The following is a 24867-nucleotide window of genomic DNA, read 5'->3' as shown; positions in this document are numbered from 1 at the left end:
ACATATTGGTCAATCTGGTATGAGAACTCTGTGTCTGTGTTACCCGTACCCTCTCCTATATAGCTCAATCGGTCATGAAGGTACATCACTAACTTCCCTCCTCCCTTTCTTTTTAACAAGTGTATAAGAGCGGTAACAAAGCCTGTGATCAGAGACCCTGTGTAAAAACAGGGATGTAGTTTAAAAAGCACATAAACGGGAACACAAAGCGTTTTGGAGGGCTCCAGAGATGGGCCATTCTGACGAAGGAGAGGGCATACGGCTTAGGTTGAACGGTTTGTTTTTTAGATTTGTAATTCCCTTCAGCTGGCTGATGCATGACAATAGATGTAAACCACGCTTTTGTTAACTTTAGTCGGTTCACCACTGTGGTCCTCATTACTCTGTGGCTGCACTTTTTATGACTATGGGTTTCTTGCCATTAGATGCCGGCAAAATCCAATTACTTGCGTAATTGTTGTGTGGTCGATGGTCTCGAATTGGGTGTTACATCTTGACCTTTGTCCTCTGGAGCGTTTCCGCTACGGATCCCGCATATCCTGTCGCCGTTACCAGTCAATGCCGATCGTTGTATGGTCACTGTGTCGGCATGCCAACGGGGTAACAGTCGTAGGCATGGTTGCGACAGTCTGCAGAGTGATATCTAGGCGTTGATCTATTTCGTTCCATGTTCTTATCTAGATTGCAGTCTATACAGAAGGATCTGACTCGATAGTCAACCGTACCGTCCACACACACGGTCAACTAGTCAACTACTGATAGCGAGCGTTGAGCAGGGAAGCTTGGTCACAAAATATCTGCAACAAGGTTGTCCAAGCTTCCTCGAGGTTCATTTCTATCGGCGTGCTCTGTACGGTGAAGTTCGCCAGTTACTCATCTTTGAGTGTGCCAGTTCTTCGTTAAAAAAAGACCATTCCCATCTGGGCAATTTACCGGTTCCATACAAAATAAATTTGTCACCTTTTTCTTGCTGCTCGTGGTATAATCAGTGCTTTCCCATTGGATTAAAGAAAGCTATTTTGGACACGAAATAGGTCGTATGGATGTGAATCGCATATGGAACCAATCTCAGTAAGCAATGAACCTTGTGAGTAGTTTCCTTCATGAAAACATACTGTGATATCTCGAATATCGTGCCAACTGCAACATGAGGCGGCCTGTGTGCAGCACATTCAGTTGTAGAACATCATAAACGAGATTCAGTTGTCTCTCGTGAAAACCAAACTGATTTGCAAATGGGTGTGTTTCTCCTAAACAACCCAATTTGGGTTCAAGTAGAACATAATGTTGACGGAAACTTGTTGACTGCGCCTACGTGATGAGTCCCAAGAAGGGCGAAATCGGTCGTGGGCTGTCGAAGAGTTTTCACCAACCTTGTGAGTATTTTCCTTCATGAAAATGAACGTAAGAGTTTTCTAGGAAATCAGTGTACATCTGACCCTTCAGTTTACATGCCTTGGATATAGTTCCACCCAGATATTCGCCAGATATTCGTGAGTGCGTCAAACCCCACAGTGACGATGCCACCTCGATCGGCAACAACAAGCTCGGCGAACAGTTCAACAACCGTGGAAAGTCTTGACCTTATTCGCCAACCAAGTACACCTGGAATCGGTCTCCAGTCGTCGTCGATAACAACCCTCTATATTATTCCGAGTTCAAATGCAATAACATGCATGGGAAGTGTTGTGAACGTTGCCAAGGTCACTTGGTAGTTTGCTTCATTTGACAAGGAGGGCTTCTGCAGTACTATCATGAGAGACCACTTGAGCCTTCAAATGGGTGGCTTTGGAGCATAGTACTCAACAATCCTGGTCTTTTCGCGCCTTCCACGAAGCTGTCAGCTAAGGTGGAAAATCAAATGTATTCGTCTGTGTGAAACCATGTCCGTTGATCCGTGGTATTTGCAGAGCTCACATATCTGGACACTTTCTACTTTTACAGTTGAACTGAGCTGATAGCTTGAGTGTCCCATCTCAAACATTGTCTTCACAAGGCCCTACGCTTTCAAACGTTTTTTTTTCATGAACACGTATTTATTGAAAAACATGTCCTTATTGACTTACCAGAGAACTTCTATAGTTTTTTTTGGTAGATGGTGGGAAATTTTCACTGAAAGTAGAGTAATACAGCTCTCCTTGTCAATGTTGTAGGCGTCTGCATTTTGTTTTACACTGCATGGGTTCAGTACTCAGTTATGCTGAAGCCGCCTTACACTTTAGCTGAACTCAGGCAGTGCAACGAGTAAGTGCACAGTAACCTTGGCTTCGTCGATAGATTGAAGCACTTGATTGACAAGGTTTCGCACACTTCAAGTGTCTTAACCTAAACGTGCAAGGTGTCTGGTGTGACAAAGTAAACGAAAGCTCTCAGTGGCGTAATCAACTAGAGTTGACGATCAGTGACATCCCAGCAGGAACCACATTCAGATACAACCTATGATGGATAATCAGTGTGCACTGGCACGTACTGTTATCATGTGTGGCCATCTTCTTAACTTCTGAGTGATTCTCATTACCTCTGCCACGATGCAGTTGATAAGAGGTATTGCTAAGCTTCTGTAAGGTGTCTGCCGTAGGAGATTTGTTTGACTTCAGAGTCTGTCGAGTTTGTGTTCAAAATACGTTTGTTCCAGTGGTCATTCACCTGTCCCTATTGGCCCACAAGAAAGAGCAAAAACACTGAAAGGAGTTCCTCCATCATTAGAGGTTTTCAGCAGTGCATGTTCTCATCCGCATTGCGATCAAACTCCGGTAGTCTGTTGAGAGCGCGTTATTAAGTAATTTTACCGTCGTAAAATCCTCATTTATGCCGGGTATTGCTAAGTCGATCGACTTTAAGACAAAGGCCAAACCGATTTTTGAGTAAAACTATCCCGTACTAAAGAGACATTTTACCGACTTCTGTCTTGTTGCAGCCTCATTCAAAGTCACAATAAACTAAGATTAATAACAACTCCCAGTTACTTCCAGCGAAACGTAAAACGTTTCTCACAACCCTGTCCAACTGCACATATCAGCTTGCGCACACAAAGCCCACACAGATCTAAAAATAGAAACAGTAATTTCAAACATTCAAATTTATGCTTTGCGAATTCAGCCTGCATATTCCCCCATGACAAGTACTTGTTTGTGCTTCGGACTCTCCACATGTGTGGTTAATACCACATGTGGGTTGCCCCACATTTGGATTCCAGGAATTCAAAACAACCCAAATCCAAACTAAACACTACCGCTATAACATGGTTCTTCTGCGTCCGTGATATTTTCGAATCAGTCCAGTGACAAAACAATTTCCCGTTTGTTTATTCCGTATTTACACCAAATGTCCGACAGCTGCGAATGAGCTTACATAACAACAGATAAGTTTAGGAGTTTAGGTAGCGGTTTCTTATATATATATATATATATATATATATATATATATATATATATATATATATATGTATATATATATATATACATATATATATAATCAACAGCGATACACCAGTATCAAATAATGATGGTTAACTGTCCTACATCCCTGAGCAGGAATGCCTACTAAAGAGTGGAAAGAAAGTTATAATCCGCCATATTCTTCTATGGAAAACGATCGAGAATTAGGTACCTACACCCGCTCTGTGTTTTTTAACCTACTGAGGCATCTGAGGTGAAGATAGGTCAGGGTGCCCCAATTTTCACGAAATGCCGCTTAACGTTCTCGGATTTGTCTCTGATGTTTCAGAGTTAGACGCCTCAAGATTAGTGAAGTCAGCAGCCGCGTTGTTCTGGGTATCAGACTGATACCCCTATGGTTGGAATAATCACCCTTGTCTTTTCTCTGTACGGATTTCCTGGAATGCGTCCTTGTCCCGAAATAGTTTCAAAAAAACCTGTTAAGGAAAAAGATAAAGACACCACTGCCTTTGGATGGCATTGGGAGAAACACATCTGGCTGGGCAGACCGATTACCTCTAAATAGAATAAGGCATATCAATACTTTAACTGAGGGGGGAGCTACTCACAGAACACGGTTCAATCTAAGGGGCCGGTTGAGGGGCACAGATGTAGACACTAACGCCCAACTAAACTGTCTGGACATCGAAGGCTGCAATAAAAGTAAAGAAGCCGTCTGCTACTCGAAAGTGAAGGAGCAGACGCGAGTAGTGTATGCAATCGATCATTTCTGTGGATGCCTGAATGAAGTGAGTACAGCTATTTGTGTCGGAAAGTTTTCATCAAATGGGGTGGGAGTAGAGGTAAGGTAGACTAATGTAGAAGGCTGGGCCGCGTCAGCAGTTGAGACTGTATTCTGTCACCACACGATGGCCGATGTGACATGAAGTTGAATATGTTTGCTCAATACATGGTTGCATGTTATGTCAAAACTACAACTAGATATGAGAACGGTTAAGGCCTTCAACCAGAGGCTTTAGCTCAAAAGCCTCACCACAAAATAAAGGTGTTCTGCCACCATTACATTCAAACATTTTAGGAGCAGGTTGTCACACGTGTCCTAAACTCCAGGTTTAGCGGACTGTGTCTGTTAGATCCCTATCCACAGGCTCGGGATTCTTCATGGGCGCTATTCAGTATAGCTCCTTGGGGTTCTAATGTATGTAAACAAGGAATACTTCATGACAGACGGCCGGTGTAGTTACTGGGAGTGGCTTTTTTAATTCAATTATATAGCAGTGTGGCTTCGTAGTGATGAATAAAACACAACGCAAAATTTCAGTTTCTAATTTTTCATGAGATTCAAAATGGAGGGAAAATCTGGAAGTGAGACCGACAAAATTGAACAACCAGGCTTACGTTCTAGAAGGTTACGTCCGTTCATACGGTGTTGTTCCTAATGTGACCGTGTGAATTTCCCAGAGAGTCTTGTTCACCGTGCTTCCAACGCTTACCATAACGGGCTGATTATTTCCTAGAAGCTGTCCAGAAAGTCAGTAGTTTTGATAGCAGCATGGACGACGTCCAACGGGATTTCAACAGTATGCGTAAAGACTATAGGATGAAACGTATGGTTTGCCACCATCGGAAATTAGTTGCATACTTCAAGTCTGATCGACAAGTCGAACAACTGATAATAACCATGAAAATTTTGCTCGTCCTTGATTAGCTGTTACAGTGAAACGTACAGCCGTTTCATCAGACATTTTTTCGGACCATGAAGATGTGCACTGTAGCTGAATTCCTGCAAGGATGGAGAAGCTGAGCAGGCCAGAACATCAATGTGAATTGGGTACGTGCATATGCATGCTGTCTACCACGCCTAAATGTTCGAATGGTTCGACTAACGAATCAAGTCCGAACTGGGTTCGGGTTTATCAGGGAAGTGAGCCAGTGGGTTGGTTCACCCCGATTTGCTCCTCTTGGTTGGCCTACTTCATTGGTGGTTACGGGTCGTTTTCTTAGTTTGCTGGGGTCGAATGCGTCGATGACGATGGTAATTACGTCCACATGACTGGGAGTTGAAACTTCCTTAACTCGATTTGTGTGAGTGGGCTTCGCTATGCAGACTGAAGGTAAACATCAGTTATTACAAACTGACCAAGGTCACAATTATTCTTTGTGGTGAGTCCTCAAGACTGCTGCTACCGAACTTCAAGGAACTACCTGCATAGCATAGTTTGCAGTGATTCCAGGTCTGAGTATTGGTTCACTCAGATCTCGTGTGGCTGAGCTTTTTGGGGTTCAACCACACACTGATACTGTCTGAATTGAGTTTAAGGTGGGCCTAAGCTTGCTACTTTTCAACTAACACCAAAGCGCTAACACGTATCTGGATTATCGTATGCAACACAATATTCATACGGATAACTCACCGTACAACAGATGCTAATACAACTTATTCCGGTTAGTTCTGACAAGAATAACCTGAAATCATCCACCATTATACGCTATCTATAAGGGATGTCGTAGCTTGCCTATCACTTGGCTGCAAGCATTCAAACATTTCCAAGAAGCTGCTAACTGAACGTCCTAAAAGGCAAGTGGTCTGAAATTGCTATTTCTCATTATAAATTTGTACTTTCAACCATTCTACAACACCATCAGTCTCTGCAAATATTTCAATCCGCGTCATTACACACACAGTTGTAACGTTTTGTTTGCTAGTTTACTTGTTGTGGCCTTATCACTCTCTGAGTAGTTTCAGCATCCTATATAACTAGTTACCTACTGAGGAAAGCTCCGCCCCACTTTAGTGGTTGTCGCATTCGATATAGTAAACTTTTCTCATTCAGTAGTTGCATGCCCTTCATTAGTCAACGAGTTTAGCTTGAACTTTTGAGGTCTGTAGGACATGTTAGTATACATACAGTAGTAGAAAAGCGGTTAATAGTCCTGACATATCGCGTGAAGGATAGTTTGAGCTGGGATTTAACTGAGCCTCCAACAAAGCCACCAACCTAATTTACTAAAGATCATATTTCCCAAGCCGCACCCAGGAAGACTTTAACTACGAACGACGTCGAATTTTATTCATAACACGACATGCTGATTATCAAATAGTTGGATTCGGTTCAGGTCACATTTTCAACTCCAGAACTTGTGCATTTATCAACAACCCTGGAAGGGTGGACTGGCTCAACAGTTTTCAGCATTTTCAATCGTCAGCTGTCTGCAAAAAGCCAACAGAGTGATCCGAATGTTGCGCGATTGATGATGTCCATGAATTGTGACAAACTATCTGCATGCAAAACGGAAAGCCAGGTCAATGGGCCCCCTAATCTACAACCCATCGGTTTGTATTAGACAATAAGTTCAAACTCTTGTTGTTTTCCATCGCCACAATGTGTGTGAGGAGACATACTAGATGTCCATTAAAGAATACTTAGCGGCCAGTCATCCGGGAACTTTCTCCCTGTGGTTTGGACAGTCTCCAAAATTAAAAAGGCCGAAGTTCTTCAATGTAACGGCAAAGTAGTTAAAATAAAACCTCTTTCCAGATAGTCACTGCACAGTCGAATTGTGCTCACTAATCCAATGTTTATTGGCCACAATATTAGGGGGAAATTTGTTACCATGCCTTTACTTCACAACGGCTTTTCCATTCGGATGAATAGCTAATTAGCATCGCCAAACATAAAGAATATGACTCACTTGCCTATTTCAACAGGGCGAGGGTCTCTTGAAGCGTTTTGGTGATGTGATGATGTTCGTTGTTGTTGGTTGAACCAAAATACTTATTTCTGGCCCGCAAGTACTTTTTCGCGAATGTGGCATTCATTATTACAGGTTTCTTACATTTGGTCTGCTGTCTAAGCGGTGCGTCATAAGCATCCTTTCTCCGGAATGTTCGTATGCGCTCGTTTGCTTGATGCGCAACCGGTATGGTCCCGGAGGGAAAGTTGGGATTGAAAAACGAATAGGTATATTGAACCAACTGTCATAACAGTCTTTGGAGGTAAGGCTACCGTAATTGTGCGCAACTACACTCTGATACCCACATGTATTGAAGCAAAGTATATATGACCGACAGATCAATAGACAGAAGATGGTTTTTTTCTCCAGTCAAGTGAAAGATGTTTGAGACCCATTGAGGGACAGGTTTGGTAAGACATCAATGGATTTCCTATTAGGCAACGTCTTGCTTTTGACCAGGTGAATGAGTTGTCAGTTTGACCGATTTCAAAGGAAAACGAAAAACCAGTCAGTGTGATTTGTCATAGCCAGTTGATTTGATCAGTGCTGGATTTAAGTCAGAAATTCCTGTTCGTTGTTTGGTGTGGACGACCAACACATCAGAGCGAGACGATTTAGCCACCCTGAGAGTCGTGGATGATGTCGCAATCACTTAGAGTGGGCCAGAGAGTGTTGATAGATTAAGAGCTACCAAAAACTGGTGTGAAGTTAAGCTGCTTTTCGGCAAATCTGAATGTAGTATGTGGCGGTATTACTTTAGCAATTTTAAGTCGAGTAAGGGCGCTGTGGATAGAGGAGATCGACCAAATGATAGACCAGAAGTAGTTAAAAAAAGACTCCAAGGCTGTGGATATCCAGGTCGTTTAGTGAAGTCCCAAATAAGAAGAGGATTAGCTCCAACAGTAAGACTCAAAAATTGTGGGTCGATGAAAGAATCCCATGCAAAAAGCGACGTCTGAAGTCATCGAAGGGTGTTGATTCCGGAGTGGCACTCTCAAACGGAGTATTTTATGCTCAGTACTGATGTAATCAATGTACTGATCGCTTCCTGGATGATTGGACTGGGTACAAAGTAGCAAATGCATGAAGGCTTACATGAGTCAAACAACCAATGATTAGGACAATAGAATCGGAGAGCACAAGTGGTGCACAGAAAAACCATCACGAAATGTAGATGGATTAAGACTAGACGAAGGCATCTACTAGACACAGTAAACTTGAAGAACGTGTATGTTTTAGGAAGAGGACTAAAATTCGCAGCACAACAACTGGTCGCGTAGGTGGTGGACGTTGCCATGTATGGATAGGATAGAGAGCGGAGAACTGGCAAGCGTCTAAAGAGCGATTTTAGACAGCCGAGTGGACAGGTGACGGCGTGCGGTAATCAGTCAAGTGCTTTGAGTCTAGAGTAGAAGACCCAATCACAAGACGACTTAAGTAACCCGCCCCCTCCCCGCACTCAAACTCAGTTATTTTGGCATCCCCATAACACATGCCAGCAAAATCTGTGAATGATCCCAAGGTGAATATTCTATTAGTGTCCCAGACGAGAGCAGCAAGGTCCCAAAATTCATATTTATTTTCATCATTCTTCGCCAAACGTGTTTGTCATAAGTGTTAGTCATTCACAATTAACAACGAACAGGAACTTCTGATTAGCACGTAGCACTGATTTAGCGTGGTAGTTGTAAGAAATCTCACGGTTCTGTCTGCCTCCAAACACAGTCAAGCTGATAACTTATTCATTTGGGCCGGCGATGCTTTGTGCTAAAAGCAAAGCGTAGCCCAGCAATAAATCCACCGATTGTTTACCGAGCATCTGAAATGGCACGTCTGAGCGTTTGTGCATAGCTTGCTACTAGAATGTATAAGCTCACTGTGCCTATTTTGTAAGCGATAGACCGTACATTTGAAGCAGTGCACCCGCGTAGCAAACGGACCATGGAACCAGCATTCACAGTTGTCGATTCTTAGTCCTACGATCGATTTCTACGGTAAGCTCGACTTTCCCGGTCACAACTGTGTGGAATGGGACCGAATAATAATTATCACGAAATCGTACACAACGGACCGCGTGCAGCGTAGTCACATTTTTTGTTCGGTCTGACCGCGACAACGTCACTGTCATCAGGGCCTGTATCGAACTGCGTAACCATGTTGTTACCGTGACTGTCGTCCGCACGCACGTTGTGCGTTGGTCATTCTAAGGAAAACGTAGAACCACCATGGCCTGTTTATTCCACTGCAACACCCCAAAACTTCAGCGCTTCAAAAATACAATCGGATGTCAGCAGACTGAACTAGAATGACGACAGTCGATCGATTGCAGTTATACAAATATCACTTTTCTCGCATGTTCATGGTCTTCATGGTGCTACAAAGGGCTAACTGCAAGGTAGATCGACTTGACGTAAACCATGATGACTTGGATCGGGATCATTTTCTCATTCAGAAACTGACATTTAAGTGAAAATTTCCCAAACATGTGAAAATGGATCAGTGCACTTTTATTGACGAGAACTGTGTCTCAACTGGTCTGAACCGAAATTTTCAATTATTCTACATAGTCAACTAACATTTATTGCAATAATTTAAAACGCTTTAAAATTATCTGTCTGAAAGCTTGCTACCTTGTGCATTTTGTATAATATGTTCAAGTGAACTGCTCGAGTGTGTTGGGACCGGACAACTGGAATCTCAGTGAGCCTGAGTGAACAGTCTGAAAATTACTCACTAGTTCAGCTACAGTTTGACTGCAAGAAGGCGTGAAGGGCGAACCCAAGCGAATCCATTCAGTGACTCATTCCCGTTGCCTACAACTTTTGTACAACATCACCAGTATAACAGCCGACAAGAACGATTTTGTAGGTGGTTGTGGGATTTGTGGAAGACACGTTCACGTCAATCCAACTGAACTGTCCCACTCCAGTCCTGGCGCAATTATTCCGATGAGCTGACACCAGAACGGGAAAACGCTGGACTCGAGGTTTGATTACAGCCGTTTGCACGGAAAGGTCACCCAGCTAAAGCATATTCCCCCTGCTCCGGTTTTTTGACAGAACGCAGAGGGTTTATAACAACTTTCTATCAGCCAGTAACAGACGATTGATATAAAGATTCTATACTACGGAAAATCCGTGGTAAATGGACTGAAACGCTGTACTCCACGAATCCATCAGAATAACCAATCCGGCAAACGATCAGCCTCCAGCTGAATGACGCCACTGAGGAATTGCGCTTGGAAGAAGGCTCCCTCTCAGAAAAGTTCACCGGGTTTCGGGTGTAGAAATGAGACAGGCGGATGAAGTAGACCACCTAGTGAACGCAAAGTATTCGCGAACTAGACCTTATTGGGTCAATTTCATCTGTTGGCCTCGGTAACAGGGTTGAAAATGTCATTCTGAGCTAAGATCGTCTCACCGGCTTGCCTATTCAGGTTATGCACACATAGACTCATCGTATGATTCAAACAGGCAGATATTGTCCGGCCCATTTAGTTTATAAGGGCAGGAACGGAGTGTCACGTTGTCTACCTGAATCCTATCTAACAACCAATTCTGTGACCTGCTAAGAATGCGCTTTTGAAAATCACTTTAGGAGCTTTTTACTTGGACCGGTTTCCAGGGTTAGATACTAATCAGCGTGGTAGTTGAATATTCATGTGGATAAAGGCAACGGGTTTTTCCCCATTAAATTTCTTATCCAAATTAGCTGCAAATTTCGGGTGTTGATAACGCTCAGAGAAGCATAGGCCTCTTGGTTACTCAGCTGATGTAAAGTAGTCGAAAACCGAACTTTTACCTGATACAATTTTATTGGGTGTTGTGAGTACATACACAAAGCACAGCCAGTTTTGTGCTGCGGCTAGAGAGAAACTAGAGACCGGAAAAATGGTCAGCACTGATTTCCAACCCTGTTAGGTGTCTATCTACTCAGGCAGGAAATACCAATGAAACAGGAACTGAGTTCATTCATGCAAAAATTACATTTGTGGTGACGGTGAGCTCAAATGAGAATCTTGTAGAATGTTCAGTTGAATACGCTACACAGGGAATGCCTGAATTTTCACATAATACGACGTTCGATACGTCGAAGGATATTTCTGACGTAAGAGACTGCCTACAGGATTGGTGGAAATCTCGATAACTAGACACCACATTCGCCCATTTTGTGCTGACGGAAACTAGTGGACTAAGCTTGATAGTTTCCAAGAAGGACGAAACCGAAAATGAGCCGTCAAAGTTTGCAGCAAACTTGTAAGTGGTGTGTTGTGGCGTGAGCAAATGAAGTGATCTTATTTTACATAATAAAATGCTCAACGTCACGCTCACTGTCTTATAACATTAGAACAGTTTTGGAAATTGTATGGCTGCCAAGCAGTATGTGCGCGAACTGCCTACCGATGCTATACACTACAAAAATGATTAGTAGGTTTGTGTCGAGATTCAAAAAAGACGGATTGCCCGAAACTTTCTTATTAGTATTGTAATAATTTGGCGCCGCCTGACCCCTAAGTTATTCGACCACGTTTGATCCCACCCAGTATCGTCTCAAAACATTACCTTTTAAAAATATGAAATGTACACCAAATGGTGAGGCTGACTCATTCGTATGGTCATGTACACACATATAAATCTTCGTAATGTGTTAATTGACTAGTGGTGATTCATTAATTAATGGATTTGCATTTCATCGCGTTCAGATACGAGAACCATACCATTTATGGACTATTTCGAACTCACAGGTACAAAAATTCGATAGAAACTTTTCCTGTGAAATCAGAGACCAATCGGAGCAGAACAGGAGCTGGGCAGCTTGTCTCGTACCACCGGATTTAATGCATCAAGGAGAGAGTCTGTCAGAGACCCCCGGACACCCAAAGGATTTGGGGTGCAGTGCCTTCAAGTGTGTCATAGAATAACGAGGGCTACCTTGCTCCATTGACACTGAAAAGGTTTCTGAAGACCACAAGAATAGTTCAAGAATTATGATTTCTGCTGGTAGCTAAAATCAGTGTCATTGTTCTGGAAACTGTCCTTGAAAGGTGAGTCATTTTTCCGATTTTCAAGGTACAGCCTCCAAGTGATTTTAGTTGACTCACAAAGGATCAAGCCACAGAGAAATTTGTACGCTTCAGTTACCAGGCCGGTACCACGACGATTCACAGCGGGTCTTTGCATACTCTTTTTTTAAATGTTGAGGTACCTACATTTGAAGATCTTTTTTCAGTATTTATGGTATGAATACGTTTTCTCAAGTAGGCTACCAGAGCCTTTAAATAAACTAGGTACAGTCTGTCCGACCTAGGTGCCTTTTTACACCTTAGAGAGAATATATTACATTTGTCTCTTCAATCAGCTCTCGTATCCCAACTTACTCCATTCGATAATTGCGGCGGCTATGTTGCGGGAGTCCAGCCAGGTGTTATCTTTCCTGATTTATTGTACTGACAGTTAACTCGCCGACCAACCGAATTCGGACTATATAGGTCAGGACATTCTTCGGTGGTGGAATTCCACTCTGTCCAACATCTGAGGTTTCGCTATCCACCAGAGTTTTGTCTTTTTCTTGAACTCTTTGCTGTCCAACGGTTGGAAGATCTGCATGCGCTATTGTTCTGGATACATGAGCCAGCTTCGGGCACTGAGGTGAAATCCTCAGTCAGTACTTGCCTGACCTATTTGCCTCTTTATGGGAGAGAATGTAAAAACGAATCCATCGACGTAAATGCTCGTGACCCGGGGGTCAGCTGGCTGAGGCGGATATGGATCATCGGAAGTATATTTGTGGCGCATTAAAACCCGGTTCACCAAGTGTCATTTTGAACTGATTCTCTTTGTTGGCCCATATTTTCCGCATCGTTGTGTTCATCCTAGACTAAACGCGGTATCTAGACAAATTGCTTTTGAACACAAAACTCTAGCATATGGATGCTAGTGGCGACAACTTCGTCTATATTAGGTATCCAGCCTAAAATCGTTTATATATTTTAGGGAGCAGGCAGCATCTACTAGCTGTTTGTGTGCCGCATGAGACCCTTTACCAACCAGAGTGGAATGCATCCAGGTATTCGTTTAGGTAACAGTCTCGTTGTTCATCCAGCTCCACAGGAACAAGCATCCTGATAAGCACACATTGAACTAATTCCCTGACGAGGCTGTCGATCTATCAACTTTTTTCTGCTTACAGGGCAGCCGGTGGAGGTTTTGCGTACACTGGTTGAGAAGCATGTCCCCATGAGTTCCTACATCGTCGTACAACCGATCAATGTTAAAGAGCAATTCTTATTCACCAAGTACAGTGGTAAATTTCACTTTCTGATTTTCAAAACCCTATTACTGATGCGATCTGTTTGAGAGGCCGGAAAAATTCGCCATTTGCTTTTTGAATGAAATTCCTGGATAAATATGAAACCAGACAAATTCCAGAAGAAATAGATTAAGATATGAGATATGCGCACATTGATCTGGTCATTTTTGGCAAGCGCTGCTGGTTTTCTTATCTCTGAATAACGGAAAAAGTCTAGATTTAAGTAATCGTTGATGGACCGGAAAGCACACACATACATGTGGTGGACAAGGTAAACAATGCATGGCGATAATCCTTACTAAGCTTATCCAATAAAGCTATTCATAAGCTTTCGAAAAGTTCTTCCGTTTAATCCCCTCACATTAGTCGTAATTGACGTTCGAGGAGGATGCGTCGTTGCCGTGTTCCTTTGTCAGGACCTGCCGACGAATTTGGATAATCCTTGCGGGAATACCCGGGTTGAACGGCCAGGTATTATTCCATTATGTTTATCAGCAATGTGGTACGTCAATTTTGTGTTCGCCTAACTGGTTCCACAAGAAGCGTTGGTTGAGCTAAGCGGTGAATTTAATTTATTGCAAGGAAGCTGCCCGGCCGACTGAAAAAGACTGATACATTTCAAATGAGGATGGTGCAAACCTTTCTACTAGTACGATTAAAAGTTCAAAGAGGTTATTAGTTGTGGTGCTAGAAAACGTACAATAAAAGGCTCTGTCTGTTATTTTGAAATCTTGATTAACGCGCCTCACATCGAATCAATAGAAGTCATCACGCATTGGGAGAATCTATATCATCAGCTTCAAAATCTGAGACCACTAGGTTCTGTTTGGATGGGTGTACCTGTAGGTCGCATAAAATATGAACGTTTGCTCAATCTCAAATCTCGTAACTTATAAATTTTGTGTGGCCAGTATTCACGAGAATTTGCCTACCATGACCGGGTGTCGAAATCCGGCAAGGCTGGAAAAGTCTGAAGTTTACACTCACGTTTACGGAAAACGAGAGCTCCCATCTTTCCAGACATCGAATTTTACTAAAGCGGGGTATACGCAAAAGTCCCACATGGTCAAAGGAAGTGCATTCCCTAAAAGGAATCGCTCACTAGCCAAAGTCTCGTTCAGCAGATTACAAAAGATAGACACGAATTACTAGATACTACACGATATACGTTTTCTGCTACACTGTGGAGAACAGAGATCAGGCGGAATCATGGGATTTTCTTGATTGTCCATTAAAAACGGGTGTATCCCCACGTGCCAAGAAAACGCGATATCATATTTCATCAGTCAGCAGTGGCTTGCAAAAATCCACATAAAGGCACAATTCTTCTAGTGCCTTTTGTTTTTCTGCCCGAAAACGGCAAATAAAATGGTACTCAGGCTAGTTTTTATCGATTGCAACCATTGTTGAATCTCCTATTCAGTTCTGGGTGGCACTACAATTCGGGATAAGATCTTGCAAGATTTTCACCAAAAACGAAGAAAACCGTACACATCATCGAAACCTAATGGCGCCCTCGATAGGCCCTTCTGGTGCATTTTCCAGAATATTCTTCTTGAATTGTGGATATCAGCAGGGTATCACATGGCTCTACATGTATCTTGTATATTCCACTGCAACGTGCTAGTCCAGCTAAATAGCCTGGCTGATTTGACTTAACTGTCAAGCAACTGAAGTTTATAAACCTAACGTATTGTTCCCTTAACCGATCCCTGGTGAAGGATTGGCATATATATGAACATGATAGCAACTCTCCAGCTAAAGATTCTCTCATTATCCGAATTCCTGGCCATACGGCTTCAGGAACAGTTGGCCCTGTTAGCAACATGATGACCCCGTTAAACAGAGGGTCCCTTGACCGACTCCTGCTAAGCCCAACTGATGCACTCGAATACGGTAAAATGTCCTGTGGACTCAACTTCTCTAGGTGCGACTACGCCATTCATGCATCCAAGTGCATGGCTTGGTATTCATCCGTTTCTTCAGAGAGTTTCAGGAGAGATGAATGATTAAATAATCAATGTGCTCCGGCAGTCGAACGTTCCGATCATGTGAAAAATTGGCTTAGTAGGGAATCAAACATGGAAAAATGGATTTGGTGACAACAGATCGATAACAGTCACGCTTGACACCACTTCAGTTATGCCGCTATAGACGAATATTCCAGCCCCATTTTTCTCCAATCAGATGCATTAAATGAACCGTCATTTTCACTACTGATCAATGTTTCTTATGTAAGAGACCACAGCTAAAAACCAGCAGAATAAGAATTCGTACATTAGTGACCGGATGCCTTATATATTTCACGTTCACAGGTTTAGGTCGACACTATTCAACGAGCACAAAATTGACTGGTACGTGGGCAATCCGCAAGTAAAAAAGCACGAAGAAGCAGAACGCTTATTCCTAACGGATAGGATTCTTACCGGTCCGTACTGCCCACCACTACAAACGTTTATTTACAACGCACTTTTGTACATCAACCACGTGATTTTCCATACGACGTAAGCGTATGTCGCATGTATGAAATATTGCCACAATGACTGAATTCTTCCATGCAATTGGTTTGTTACTTTAGACGATTCCTTGAATAGAAAAAACAGAATGCGATTGACGATCATACATAGTTCTACAGATTAGTTGGATAATGTGAGTGCGAAATGGGTGGCATTCACATTGCTGTTAAGTCTTATTTCATAAATTTCTCTGAATACTCGATGACCAGACCTCAGCTATCTGAAATCCCTCCGTCCGACGACAATACCAACCAGTAATTTATATGATAGCGAAGCAGCCAACGTCCGAACTGTTCGGGTTATCTAGTTGATAGGAGACCTCGTGTTCAAGATCACTTGGTGGAATGAATTTTTTTGCTACAACCCAAACCTCAAAGAATGTGTAATACGAATGAAATTTTTTCGGTTTCTTTATAAACAAGGACTTGTTGCAGTTGGTGTACCAGGATGGTCTTCCCGTAAACGCTTGTGTTAGTAACTACCTAGGTCGATGCCTACCGGGTGTCCCGCCCCAGCACCAACAGATGGATTCGCCTTATGTGCGCTGTTGGCTGCCATTTTTCGCTTGGAACTTGTTGATACGGGGGGCTTGTTTCCGAGTCGGTATTTTTCGTTCGTTCTTCGATTTGAGGATTCAGCAGCACACCAGTCAGCCAAACACTCAAGCATCACTGCATATGCAAAACATGGATGGTTACGTATCGCCCTCCATCCTGTGTTCCACTTCATGTCCAACCCTAAAGAACAAACATTTTACAATATGTATGTGAAATTATTCAGAGGACCGAAAGTGTTCTGGTGACGCAGTGTAATATACTTCGTTTGGGGCTTTCAGTTATGGGTAAACCAAACCAGAATGGACGTAACGAAAGTGGTCTACTTTAACAGGAACCAGGTCAGCCAAGAACGATCTCCGAGAAGGTGCGGCACATATTGCCGTCCGTCCCTTCAAAGAGAATGACTGTACTATATAGCATATGGACAGTTCAGTCAAGAAGTTTACTTTGTTGCCCCAGTTATTAAGGAGTTTGTTACAAATACTTGATCATTGATGAATCCGCTCCGCTCCTGTTGGCAAAATGGCCGTTCTTAATCTATTTGGGATGCATGTTCCACTGAGGAGGAATGCCATGTGTTACTGCCGAAATTATTTCCCACTTCGGAAGCCAAGACACATCCATACAAAGCAAAGTTGCTATTTACAGAGCTACCGTGGGTAGTACAAGGTTCAATAGGTATATGAGGAACTGCCGGTTAGCTGGTCTCCTGTAGGTAACGTCCTGTCCGCCTCGGTTTCCCATTAATGAGGAGGAAGCCATGTGTTACTGCCGAAATTATTTCCCACTTCGGAAGCCAAGACACATCCATACAAAGCAAAGTTGCTATTTACAGAGCTACCGTGGGTAGTACAAGGTTCAATAGGTATATGAGGAACTGCCGGTTAGCTGGTCACCTGTAGGTAACGTCCTGTCCGCCTCGGTTTCCCATTAACTGATGTCCTTAAACTATCATTTAAAGGTTCAACACATAGACATTTAAAAGGATACAAAGTTTTTTCCCCAAGTTTTCCCCAATATCACCCAAGAACTCAAATTCTCCTCGTACGACGAGTGAATAAACGGTATCATTCACGTAACTTTCACACTGTTAAAATGCTTACTAGGATAAAAGAGGGTTTCCGAACGTCAGCTGGGATTTCGTTCTGCAAATAAATTTTGTCTCCAGTGAAACGCCCAGAAATCCCGTACTATTGCTTCAGCTTTCTTGATAACCACCGACAGCTCTTGTTTCAAGAATCACTAAACAGGCTTGGACTTATGACCTTCTGGCTAGTATTTAAAGAACATAACGCTCGGTTGGGACTGAATGAAGAGAAGTGCAGGGAACTCGCACGCGGAACAACTGATTGTTCTCACAACCAAGATCAATGACCTTCAAAGAAGATGGTCGCACATGTACAAGTATTTGCGCCCTGTAGCAATTTTCGGTCCGTTAACCAAGCATGTTACCCACAATGCTGGATCAAACATGGCCAATCCTTTCTTTAGGATCGTAGATATTGTTTGATTCGAAGAGTTCATAACACTTGAATCAGCCGTCTAGCATCTCAAGATCCGGTATTCCTCCTATGAGAAAAGGGGACTTTATACACCAGCTTCTCCATATGCCTCAAAAATCGCCATTCACTTGTGTGGAAAAGCGTGCTATCTTCTCTTCCAGAGGTACGCCCACGGAACTTTGCATCAGCGCACTACACTGTTCTTACTTATTCAGTCAGAACGGTAAAGTTTCAGAAACGTTGCGCCACTTTCAAAACTACAACCTAACAAGCAACTTTTGTCAGCTTTTTCTAGCCATTACTCCATATTATTCCTTCCCATTAGAACAGTGAACAGGCGGACGCAATATGTGAAATTTCTTCTACTCCTTCTAGACACCAAGGATCAACTAGGGCTATTCTTAATGAATTAACTAAGAGCGTCCAACATGTGACATTACAGCTGGTTAAAAACCGACAACCTTAGCCGTAACCTTGGTGAACTGATATTCACTCAACTATATTTAGTTATGGAGATGGACAGTCTAAATTTCGAACGCCGATAATTACCCAAATGACGTAATTCGACGCAAATAGTTCAAAATTGTTCCTTACTGGTGAATAATACGATTCACCGAAAGGACAGCTACTCCCCCAAGGCATGCTATCAATGCTGATGCATAAGTATATTTGGCTTGCACAATTATGGAAAAAAATCAGGTGACATATGTCCTTGAACTGCCAATTATTTGACCTCACACTGACACTTGGGATGCTGGAAAACTGGCGAACCAATGTGTTGGAACAAAATGGAGTATATATATATATATATGACTTTCAAATACTTTTGCACAATACAACAAAATTCCTCATTTTATGCACGGGAGAAACAAGTGTGTGCTTTATGGAACAATTTCGTATTTAATGTTTCCACGGACGAGTGTAGTTTCATTGTAAGCTACATCTAACACTGTATAAAATGACCTGAAAACTGAGTTTCGATAAAATTTCCTTTCATACTTTGCTGATAATTATCAAGTTTCTGTTGGTTACCCAGTTCTTGTAAAATGCGTGAAACTTATGAATGACTGTAATCTAGCAGCCTTGACCGTAGGTTTTTCGTGAAGGAATAAAGTACACAGAAACTGACCTTAATTTGTCCGACCAACCTGAAATTGCCTGTACTCTGATGTGTTGAAGGGGATTTTCCAGGCGCGAAGAGGTGCTTCGATAATTTGGCTTAACTTTCGAACAAACGCTTTCATCCACTAGTAACGAAGAGTTAGTGATATTTTTTTGATTAACAGAGAAATCTCCAGCTTAGCAAACAAATCGATATCCATCTACGAAGCTTCAGTGTCTGAGCATGATGATCTTTCAAGAGACGTTATCAAAACATATACCGATAAGGCGGCGGGTTATACAGTCTAAATACGACTACTGGAACTTCATTTTCATCTTAGCTCGTATTAAGTTCACGCAACAGTTGCAAATAATGATAGAATTTCCGTGAAAGCGTTGAGCAACTAGTCCGGAAATTTCATCAACAAATTTCATCAAAGTTGCATAGCCTTTCTTCCTTGTGATCAGAACTCTGATACATCTGTGTGGTAAGCTCTTATATAACTTTTCAGCGGGAATGAGTGCAAAACCAATTTAAACTCAAAACTCAGATAACTAGCTGGCTTCTGTGTTTGAGCGCAAACCGAATGTGAAAAGGATTCGCCCATACTTTCTGGAAGGTGTAATATTCCTTTCACAAATCGGATAAGCTGGAAGGTAGCGAAAGGAGGCTGTGGAATGGATGAAAACTCTGTCAAAGCACCCCTTAAGGCTTACTATGCAGTAATATTCCCATAGGGACTGTCGAATAATGGCTAAACATATAACCAGATAAATCGTTTTAAAAACACTGATGATGATAAAAATTATAAAGTACCATTTGTAAGTTCAAGAGAAACGTTATGCGTTTTGGGGTGACATACCTAACTGGAAAAGAAACATCCCCATAAACGAACTACAACATTGTGTGAGGGACATTCCGATGGCCTCCGTTTCACACCGAATAATTCTACAATTTCCATCAGATGGCCTTAGAATTTCCATGGTTTCGTCATTTAGTAGTTTCTTCCAGATTTTTGTCTCAAAATGAGAAGGTAGTTTCTCGTACTGCGTTAGAACTTTTCATACGGTCAAGTTGAAAAAAATTTCGCCGTTACGTTAACTGGAAGATTGAAAACCGCATAGAGTTCACTGAAGATCAGTCAAAATTCGGGTTCATTGTGAGAACAGAACAGAGTCAATGCTTCCATTGCGACACTCAATGACAAATTTCAATTTGCTCAGTAGATGTTCTCACTTTTGATCGAGATCCTCAGTGTGTCAGTTCTAGACGGTCCTCTGCCTGACAATTCCTTTATATCCAACGAAAGTTCTAGTTAGGATACTGGCTTAACACAAAACCAAAAAACAGCGTTGGCTTTTGTATTCACAAACTTTAAACCTCCTGTATGTATGTAGGGTAACAGCATACATTTGGTTCATTCCTTTCATAAGGCAGCGAGTTTCTCTCAGCTTTGCATGTTTTCCAATGAAAAACTATTCATTATAGTGGAATCCTCAACGGGGTATCTTGTTCTTCCATCTATTGTTTGTGGATTTACAAATGATGCCATGAAAACAGTAGCAATTTTGTTCATTTAAGGAACGGTCCAGGTAAGACGGTGTACTTATCCATTGCTCTGGTCATCACGTGTACGGACACTGTTTTTGAAATGTTTGCTTTGTTTGTGCATATAGTATGAAGTAGTTTAGCAGACCTTAATGTCTTCGAAACTATCCAGGCTCGAGCCATCTACCAAAGTTCTCATTGAGACCATGCTTTTGAATGCATTGACCATATCACTACGTATAGAATCTCGTTTACCTCAATGTTCCTACTGTTTGAATACTTAGCGCACATGGGGAAGATACACCTACTATAAGAGACCCCACTATAGGGTCAAGATAATCGCGTAAAGACAACCACAATGGTCGGAATACTGTTGACTGTTCTTTTTGGGCAACTATTGGGCTCAAGATGGCTCAGTCGTTAAAGTGCTTTGAACCCAACGTTCGCATCTCCACTGCTCCTGTCTAGGCTTGGGAAACTCAGAAGTATTTCAGCCTTCATTCTTCTTTTGGGTGACATGGCAGCTAGGCAACAGAATATTGTTACCGCTGAACGACTACTTTTATTCACTGTGTCGTGCCTAAGCCTGAGTTAATCACAGTACCGATCAGATGCTCGTAGCCGAACGGCTGTACCCAACCTACTAGCCGTAGCGCATTGCTGATGTTTCTAAATAAGGATGAAACAGGTGTACAGTCACTCGTGACTTTCAGCGCTGGTCAGCGTTACTTATGGGATGAAATTTCACTCAAGAACTAATCAGTTGCTTTAACTGTACTTTTTTGTTTAATTTCCCCAAAATCTGTTGCTATTAAACTCTGAAATTATTCGGACATATCATATAGGCGGAATTCTGATGTAAGTGTGCTTGACGCCACATTTTTTTTACTATTTGGGCGGATGGCGGACAACCAGGTGCAGTTGAAGAAATCGTAACTCTTCAGTATTCACCGAATTGTCTAAGATTTACAGACAAATTTGGATGATTGCTCAAAAATTCGAACTTATTTTGCTTTTGAGATTGGTCTGGATGGAAGGTTAATTTACTAAGAAATAGTAAGTGATTCTTCCAAAAAACTACAATATCCTTGTTTTATTGCAAGATCGGTCTGGAATTGTAAGATGGTACGAACAGAAGTGATTTTTTCCAAGCTGTCTTATATCCTTCTATGCTTTCACCCATTATATTACCTATGAGACCGTGCTGCATAGTTATAAACTTTGAACCCATATTAGAAAAACGGACAAAAACGTAAAGAAAAATCATATCTTATCCCGCAATATCTGAACTTCTCCGTTGAATTCATCTCAGATGATAAAATGACCATATAATAAGAGTGTACATTCAACAAATGGAACTTGTCAAAATGTTTTATTAAAGCAAATTTTTGATATCGTCTGATGCACGGATTCCAAAAGTCAGAGCATTTCTTTTCCACAAAATACAACTACTATCAAGTTTTTTATTTTAATTTTATGACTGCATCTGTCGTGACCTGATGAGTTTCCCTGAACGCTTTGACAGAAGAAGTTCTGTCAACAATTTGGAAGCAAATAAATGATTAAAATGTTGAGGCTGTATATATTCTATCAACCCGGTGGGAAGAATCATTCTGGACATCCCTGGTACCGGCAGCTGGAGTCCAACTATGACTTTCGGGTTCACAAGCGTTCGAGGACCGGGCTTTGTGATCAACAGCATGGAGCGTTCAGACATTCCGGGTATTCTGCTGAATAAACGCTTGGTTGTAAAGTGTCAGAAAATGCAAGTGCAGTCTGATAAACTCATAATTACCATGTACAATGTATGTTTGTAATACACTGCTCATAAGGTTACTGAAAATTCTTCCGCAGCCCTTCTTGGGGCTCATTAGGTAGGCGCAGTCCCCGGGTTTCCGTCAACCTTATGTTCTACTTGAAACCAAATTGCACGGCATTAGCGAATATACACTCATTTGTAAACTAATTTGGTTCTTTCGATAGACTCACCTGGAACCCAGCTGAATCTCTCGTTTATGATGTTCTCAGGCAACTGAATGTGTTGCACCAGGCCGCCTCATGCTTCAGTTGCTACGATATTCGCGATATCGCGGCACATGTATATTTGTAATGCACTACTTAGTTTGCAAATGAATGCATTACGCCAATTTCGTGAAATTTGGTTTCAAGTAGATCGTAAGGTTGACAGAAACTAGGAGAGTGCGCCTACCTGATGAGCCCCAAGAAGGGCGAAACCGGTCGTGGGTTGTTGACGAATTTTCAGCAACCTTATGAGAAGTGCATTGCGAATATGCATGTATCGCGATATCTCGAATATCGTAGCGACTGAAACATGATGCGGCCTGGTGCAGCACATTCAGTTGCTTGGAAACATCACAAACGAGAGATTCAGCCAGGTTCCAGATGAGTCTCTCGCAAAACCAAATTAGGTTTCAAATGAGTGTATTTACTATGTACGTTGTTTATTTCTGTTATACGAAGTTGATAAAACATTGGCCGATATCAATGTACGTTAAGGACTCTTGGGAATGTTGACGCTACGACTGAAAGCTCGGTGGTCAAGGACAGCTTGAAAAGTGAGATTTCTCAGCCGACTGTCAAGAAATGAGTGAACGTTTCTGTAATCACGGCCTGGATTAACCGAATCCACACGGAAAAGACTGGATGCAGATGAATGACAAAAACTCACCTTTCAAGTGAATATTCAAGTTATTATGAATTGATCCAGCTGGGTAGGTCATGCGACCAGGCCAAGGTGTCCATGCCAGAGTAGGAAGTCCTCCATAATGTGCATATTCCATTGCATTGAGATGTAGTTGGAAACAAATACCTATGGCGGCTTATCACTTGAGAAGGACCATTGTAAACGCTTAGCGACACTGACGTGTTCTACCACTCAACCTGTACTATGCGCAGTCGTTATTTTCAGAGAGATTATTACTCTGTAGATACTGGCAGCGTGTGCAGCATGTTAGCAGTGTAGCAAAACATGTGACTGTCTCAAGGGTGTTCACAATGGTTCTTCTCAAATAGATTTATTCCTTCACCGCTCAACATCTGTTACATACTAAGCGTCACAGGTTCTCACGGTTTCCGTTATTACGTGTTCGATTTTCTAACAGTCACTCGAAGGTGGACCTCTCTCGGATACCGACAGCCAGATGTAATGCAAGTAGATTTTCTAACCACCCATAAGTTCGACGGTTTGCAAAAGTGATATGCTGACTGATGATTTCCGTCTTATCAAGCGTGGTCCTCCTTAGTGTTTGTCGTGTAACATCAGCTTCTTAATTGAGGTATGACAGGGAGTTACCCAGTTCACTTGCAGCGTGATTTTTGTGGAGTGGTTTCCTGGTTCTTTGTATGTAACTGGATGTTCCTTCAAAACTTGGCAGAAAAGCAATGAATAAATGAGAAAAAAAGCTTGCGAATATCAACTCTGTATCATCTAGGTGACTGTAGGGCTTGGGTCTTCTCCGCATCTGCCATGAAATCCACCCTATAACCACCTTTCATCTTCACGCTTTTTAGTAGTATCAAGTGAAGGTCTATTCACTTGCCACATTTCACTTTAACCGAGGCATTTTGCCTATGAAATGTGTGCAATAAAACTGTTTTGGCTCCCAATTCATGTTTATTACACGAGGATCAAAGCATAAAAACAATGTGGTGTTGTGGAAAGTATCCTCTGGTCGATAGAACGACCGGAAACTCATGTGTTTTAACAGATGATTCAAAATATTCCTGTTAGAAAGGCAAACGGTTCATTTATGACATTGTAGGCAAGGAACCGTGCATCTTGGTGTATTACGGTCACTGGTAAAAACGTCCACATTAGGGGAATACCGATCGCTATAACCGATTTGTTCGACAGAATCCGATCGGGTTCTTTTGATCTCATTTCACCATGGCTCGTTCAGAATCGGTATTAACATACACTTTAGTTTGCTTCGGGATTTTTCCCAAATACTACACCTCTCTGGTGAATCGGAAGAAAACTGAGAACTTTTCATAGGAAGAGATTATGAAACAAGACCAAACAGTGGAGCGAAACTATTAGAATCTAAGGCTTGAGCAGTAAACACTGAATACAAGCAACTGAATGAAACTTACCATATTCTCTTAATTAGTAGGTGCTAATGGACCTTATACCCATCGTCTCTTGAGGGCACACCCACTCATCACATCCACTCACTTCTC

At 42.1% G+C, this 24867-nt stretch overlaps 2 protein-coding genes across 2 annotated transcripts in view; one reads left to right on the top strand and one right to left on the bottom strand.

Annotated features, from left to right (window-relative positions):
* The window catches only part of T265_06460 (hypothetical protein), a gene marked incomplete at both ends in the record, with an annotated part of 67069 nt that extends 43601 nt beyond the window's left edge, over window positions 1-23468 (bottom strand). Inside the window, 4 exons of the mRNA XM_009171728.1 lie at window positions 447-629; window positions 3810-3874; window positions 16457-16695; window positions 23357-23468. Coding sequence (XP_009169992.1) covers window positions 447-629; window positions 3810-3874; window positions 16457-16695; window positions 23357-23468 — 599 coding nt within the window. The remainder of the gene's footprint in view (window positions 1-446; window positions 630-3809; window positions 3875-16456; window positions 16696-23356) is intronic.
* Window positions 1-24867, top strand: part of T265_06457 (hypothetical protein) — a gene marked incomplete at both ends in the record, with an annotated part of 73179 nt that overhangs the window by 1993 nt on the left and 46319 nt on the right. Inside the window, one exon of the mRNA XM_009171725.1 lies at window positions 13323-13436. Coding sequence (XP_009169989.1) covers window positions 13323-13436 — 114 coding nt within the window. The remainder of the gene's footprint in view (window positions 1-13322; window positions 13437-24867) is intronic.

The sequence above is a fragment of the Opisthorchis viverrini genome (assembly GCF_000715545.1).
Source record: "Opisthorchis viverrini unplaced genomic scaffold opera_v5_137, whole genome shotgun sequence".
Lineage (NCBI taxonomy): Eukaryota > Metazoa > Platyhelminthes > Trematoda > Opisthorchiida > Opisthorchiidae > Opisthorchis > Opisthorchis viverrini.
Note: the sequence above shows the minus strand (reverse complement) of the source record. Positions and strands in the feature narration are given on the sequence as shown.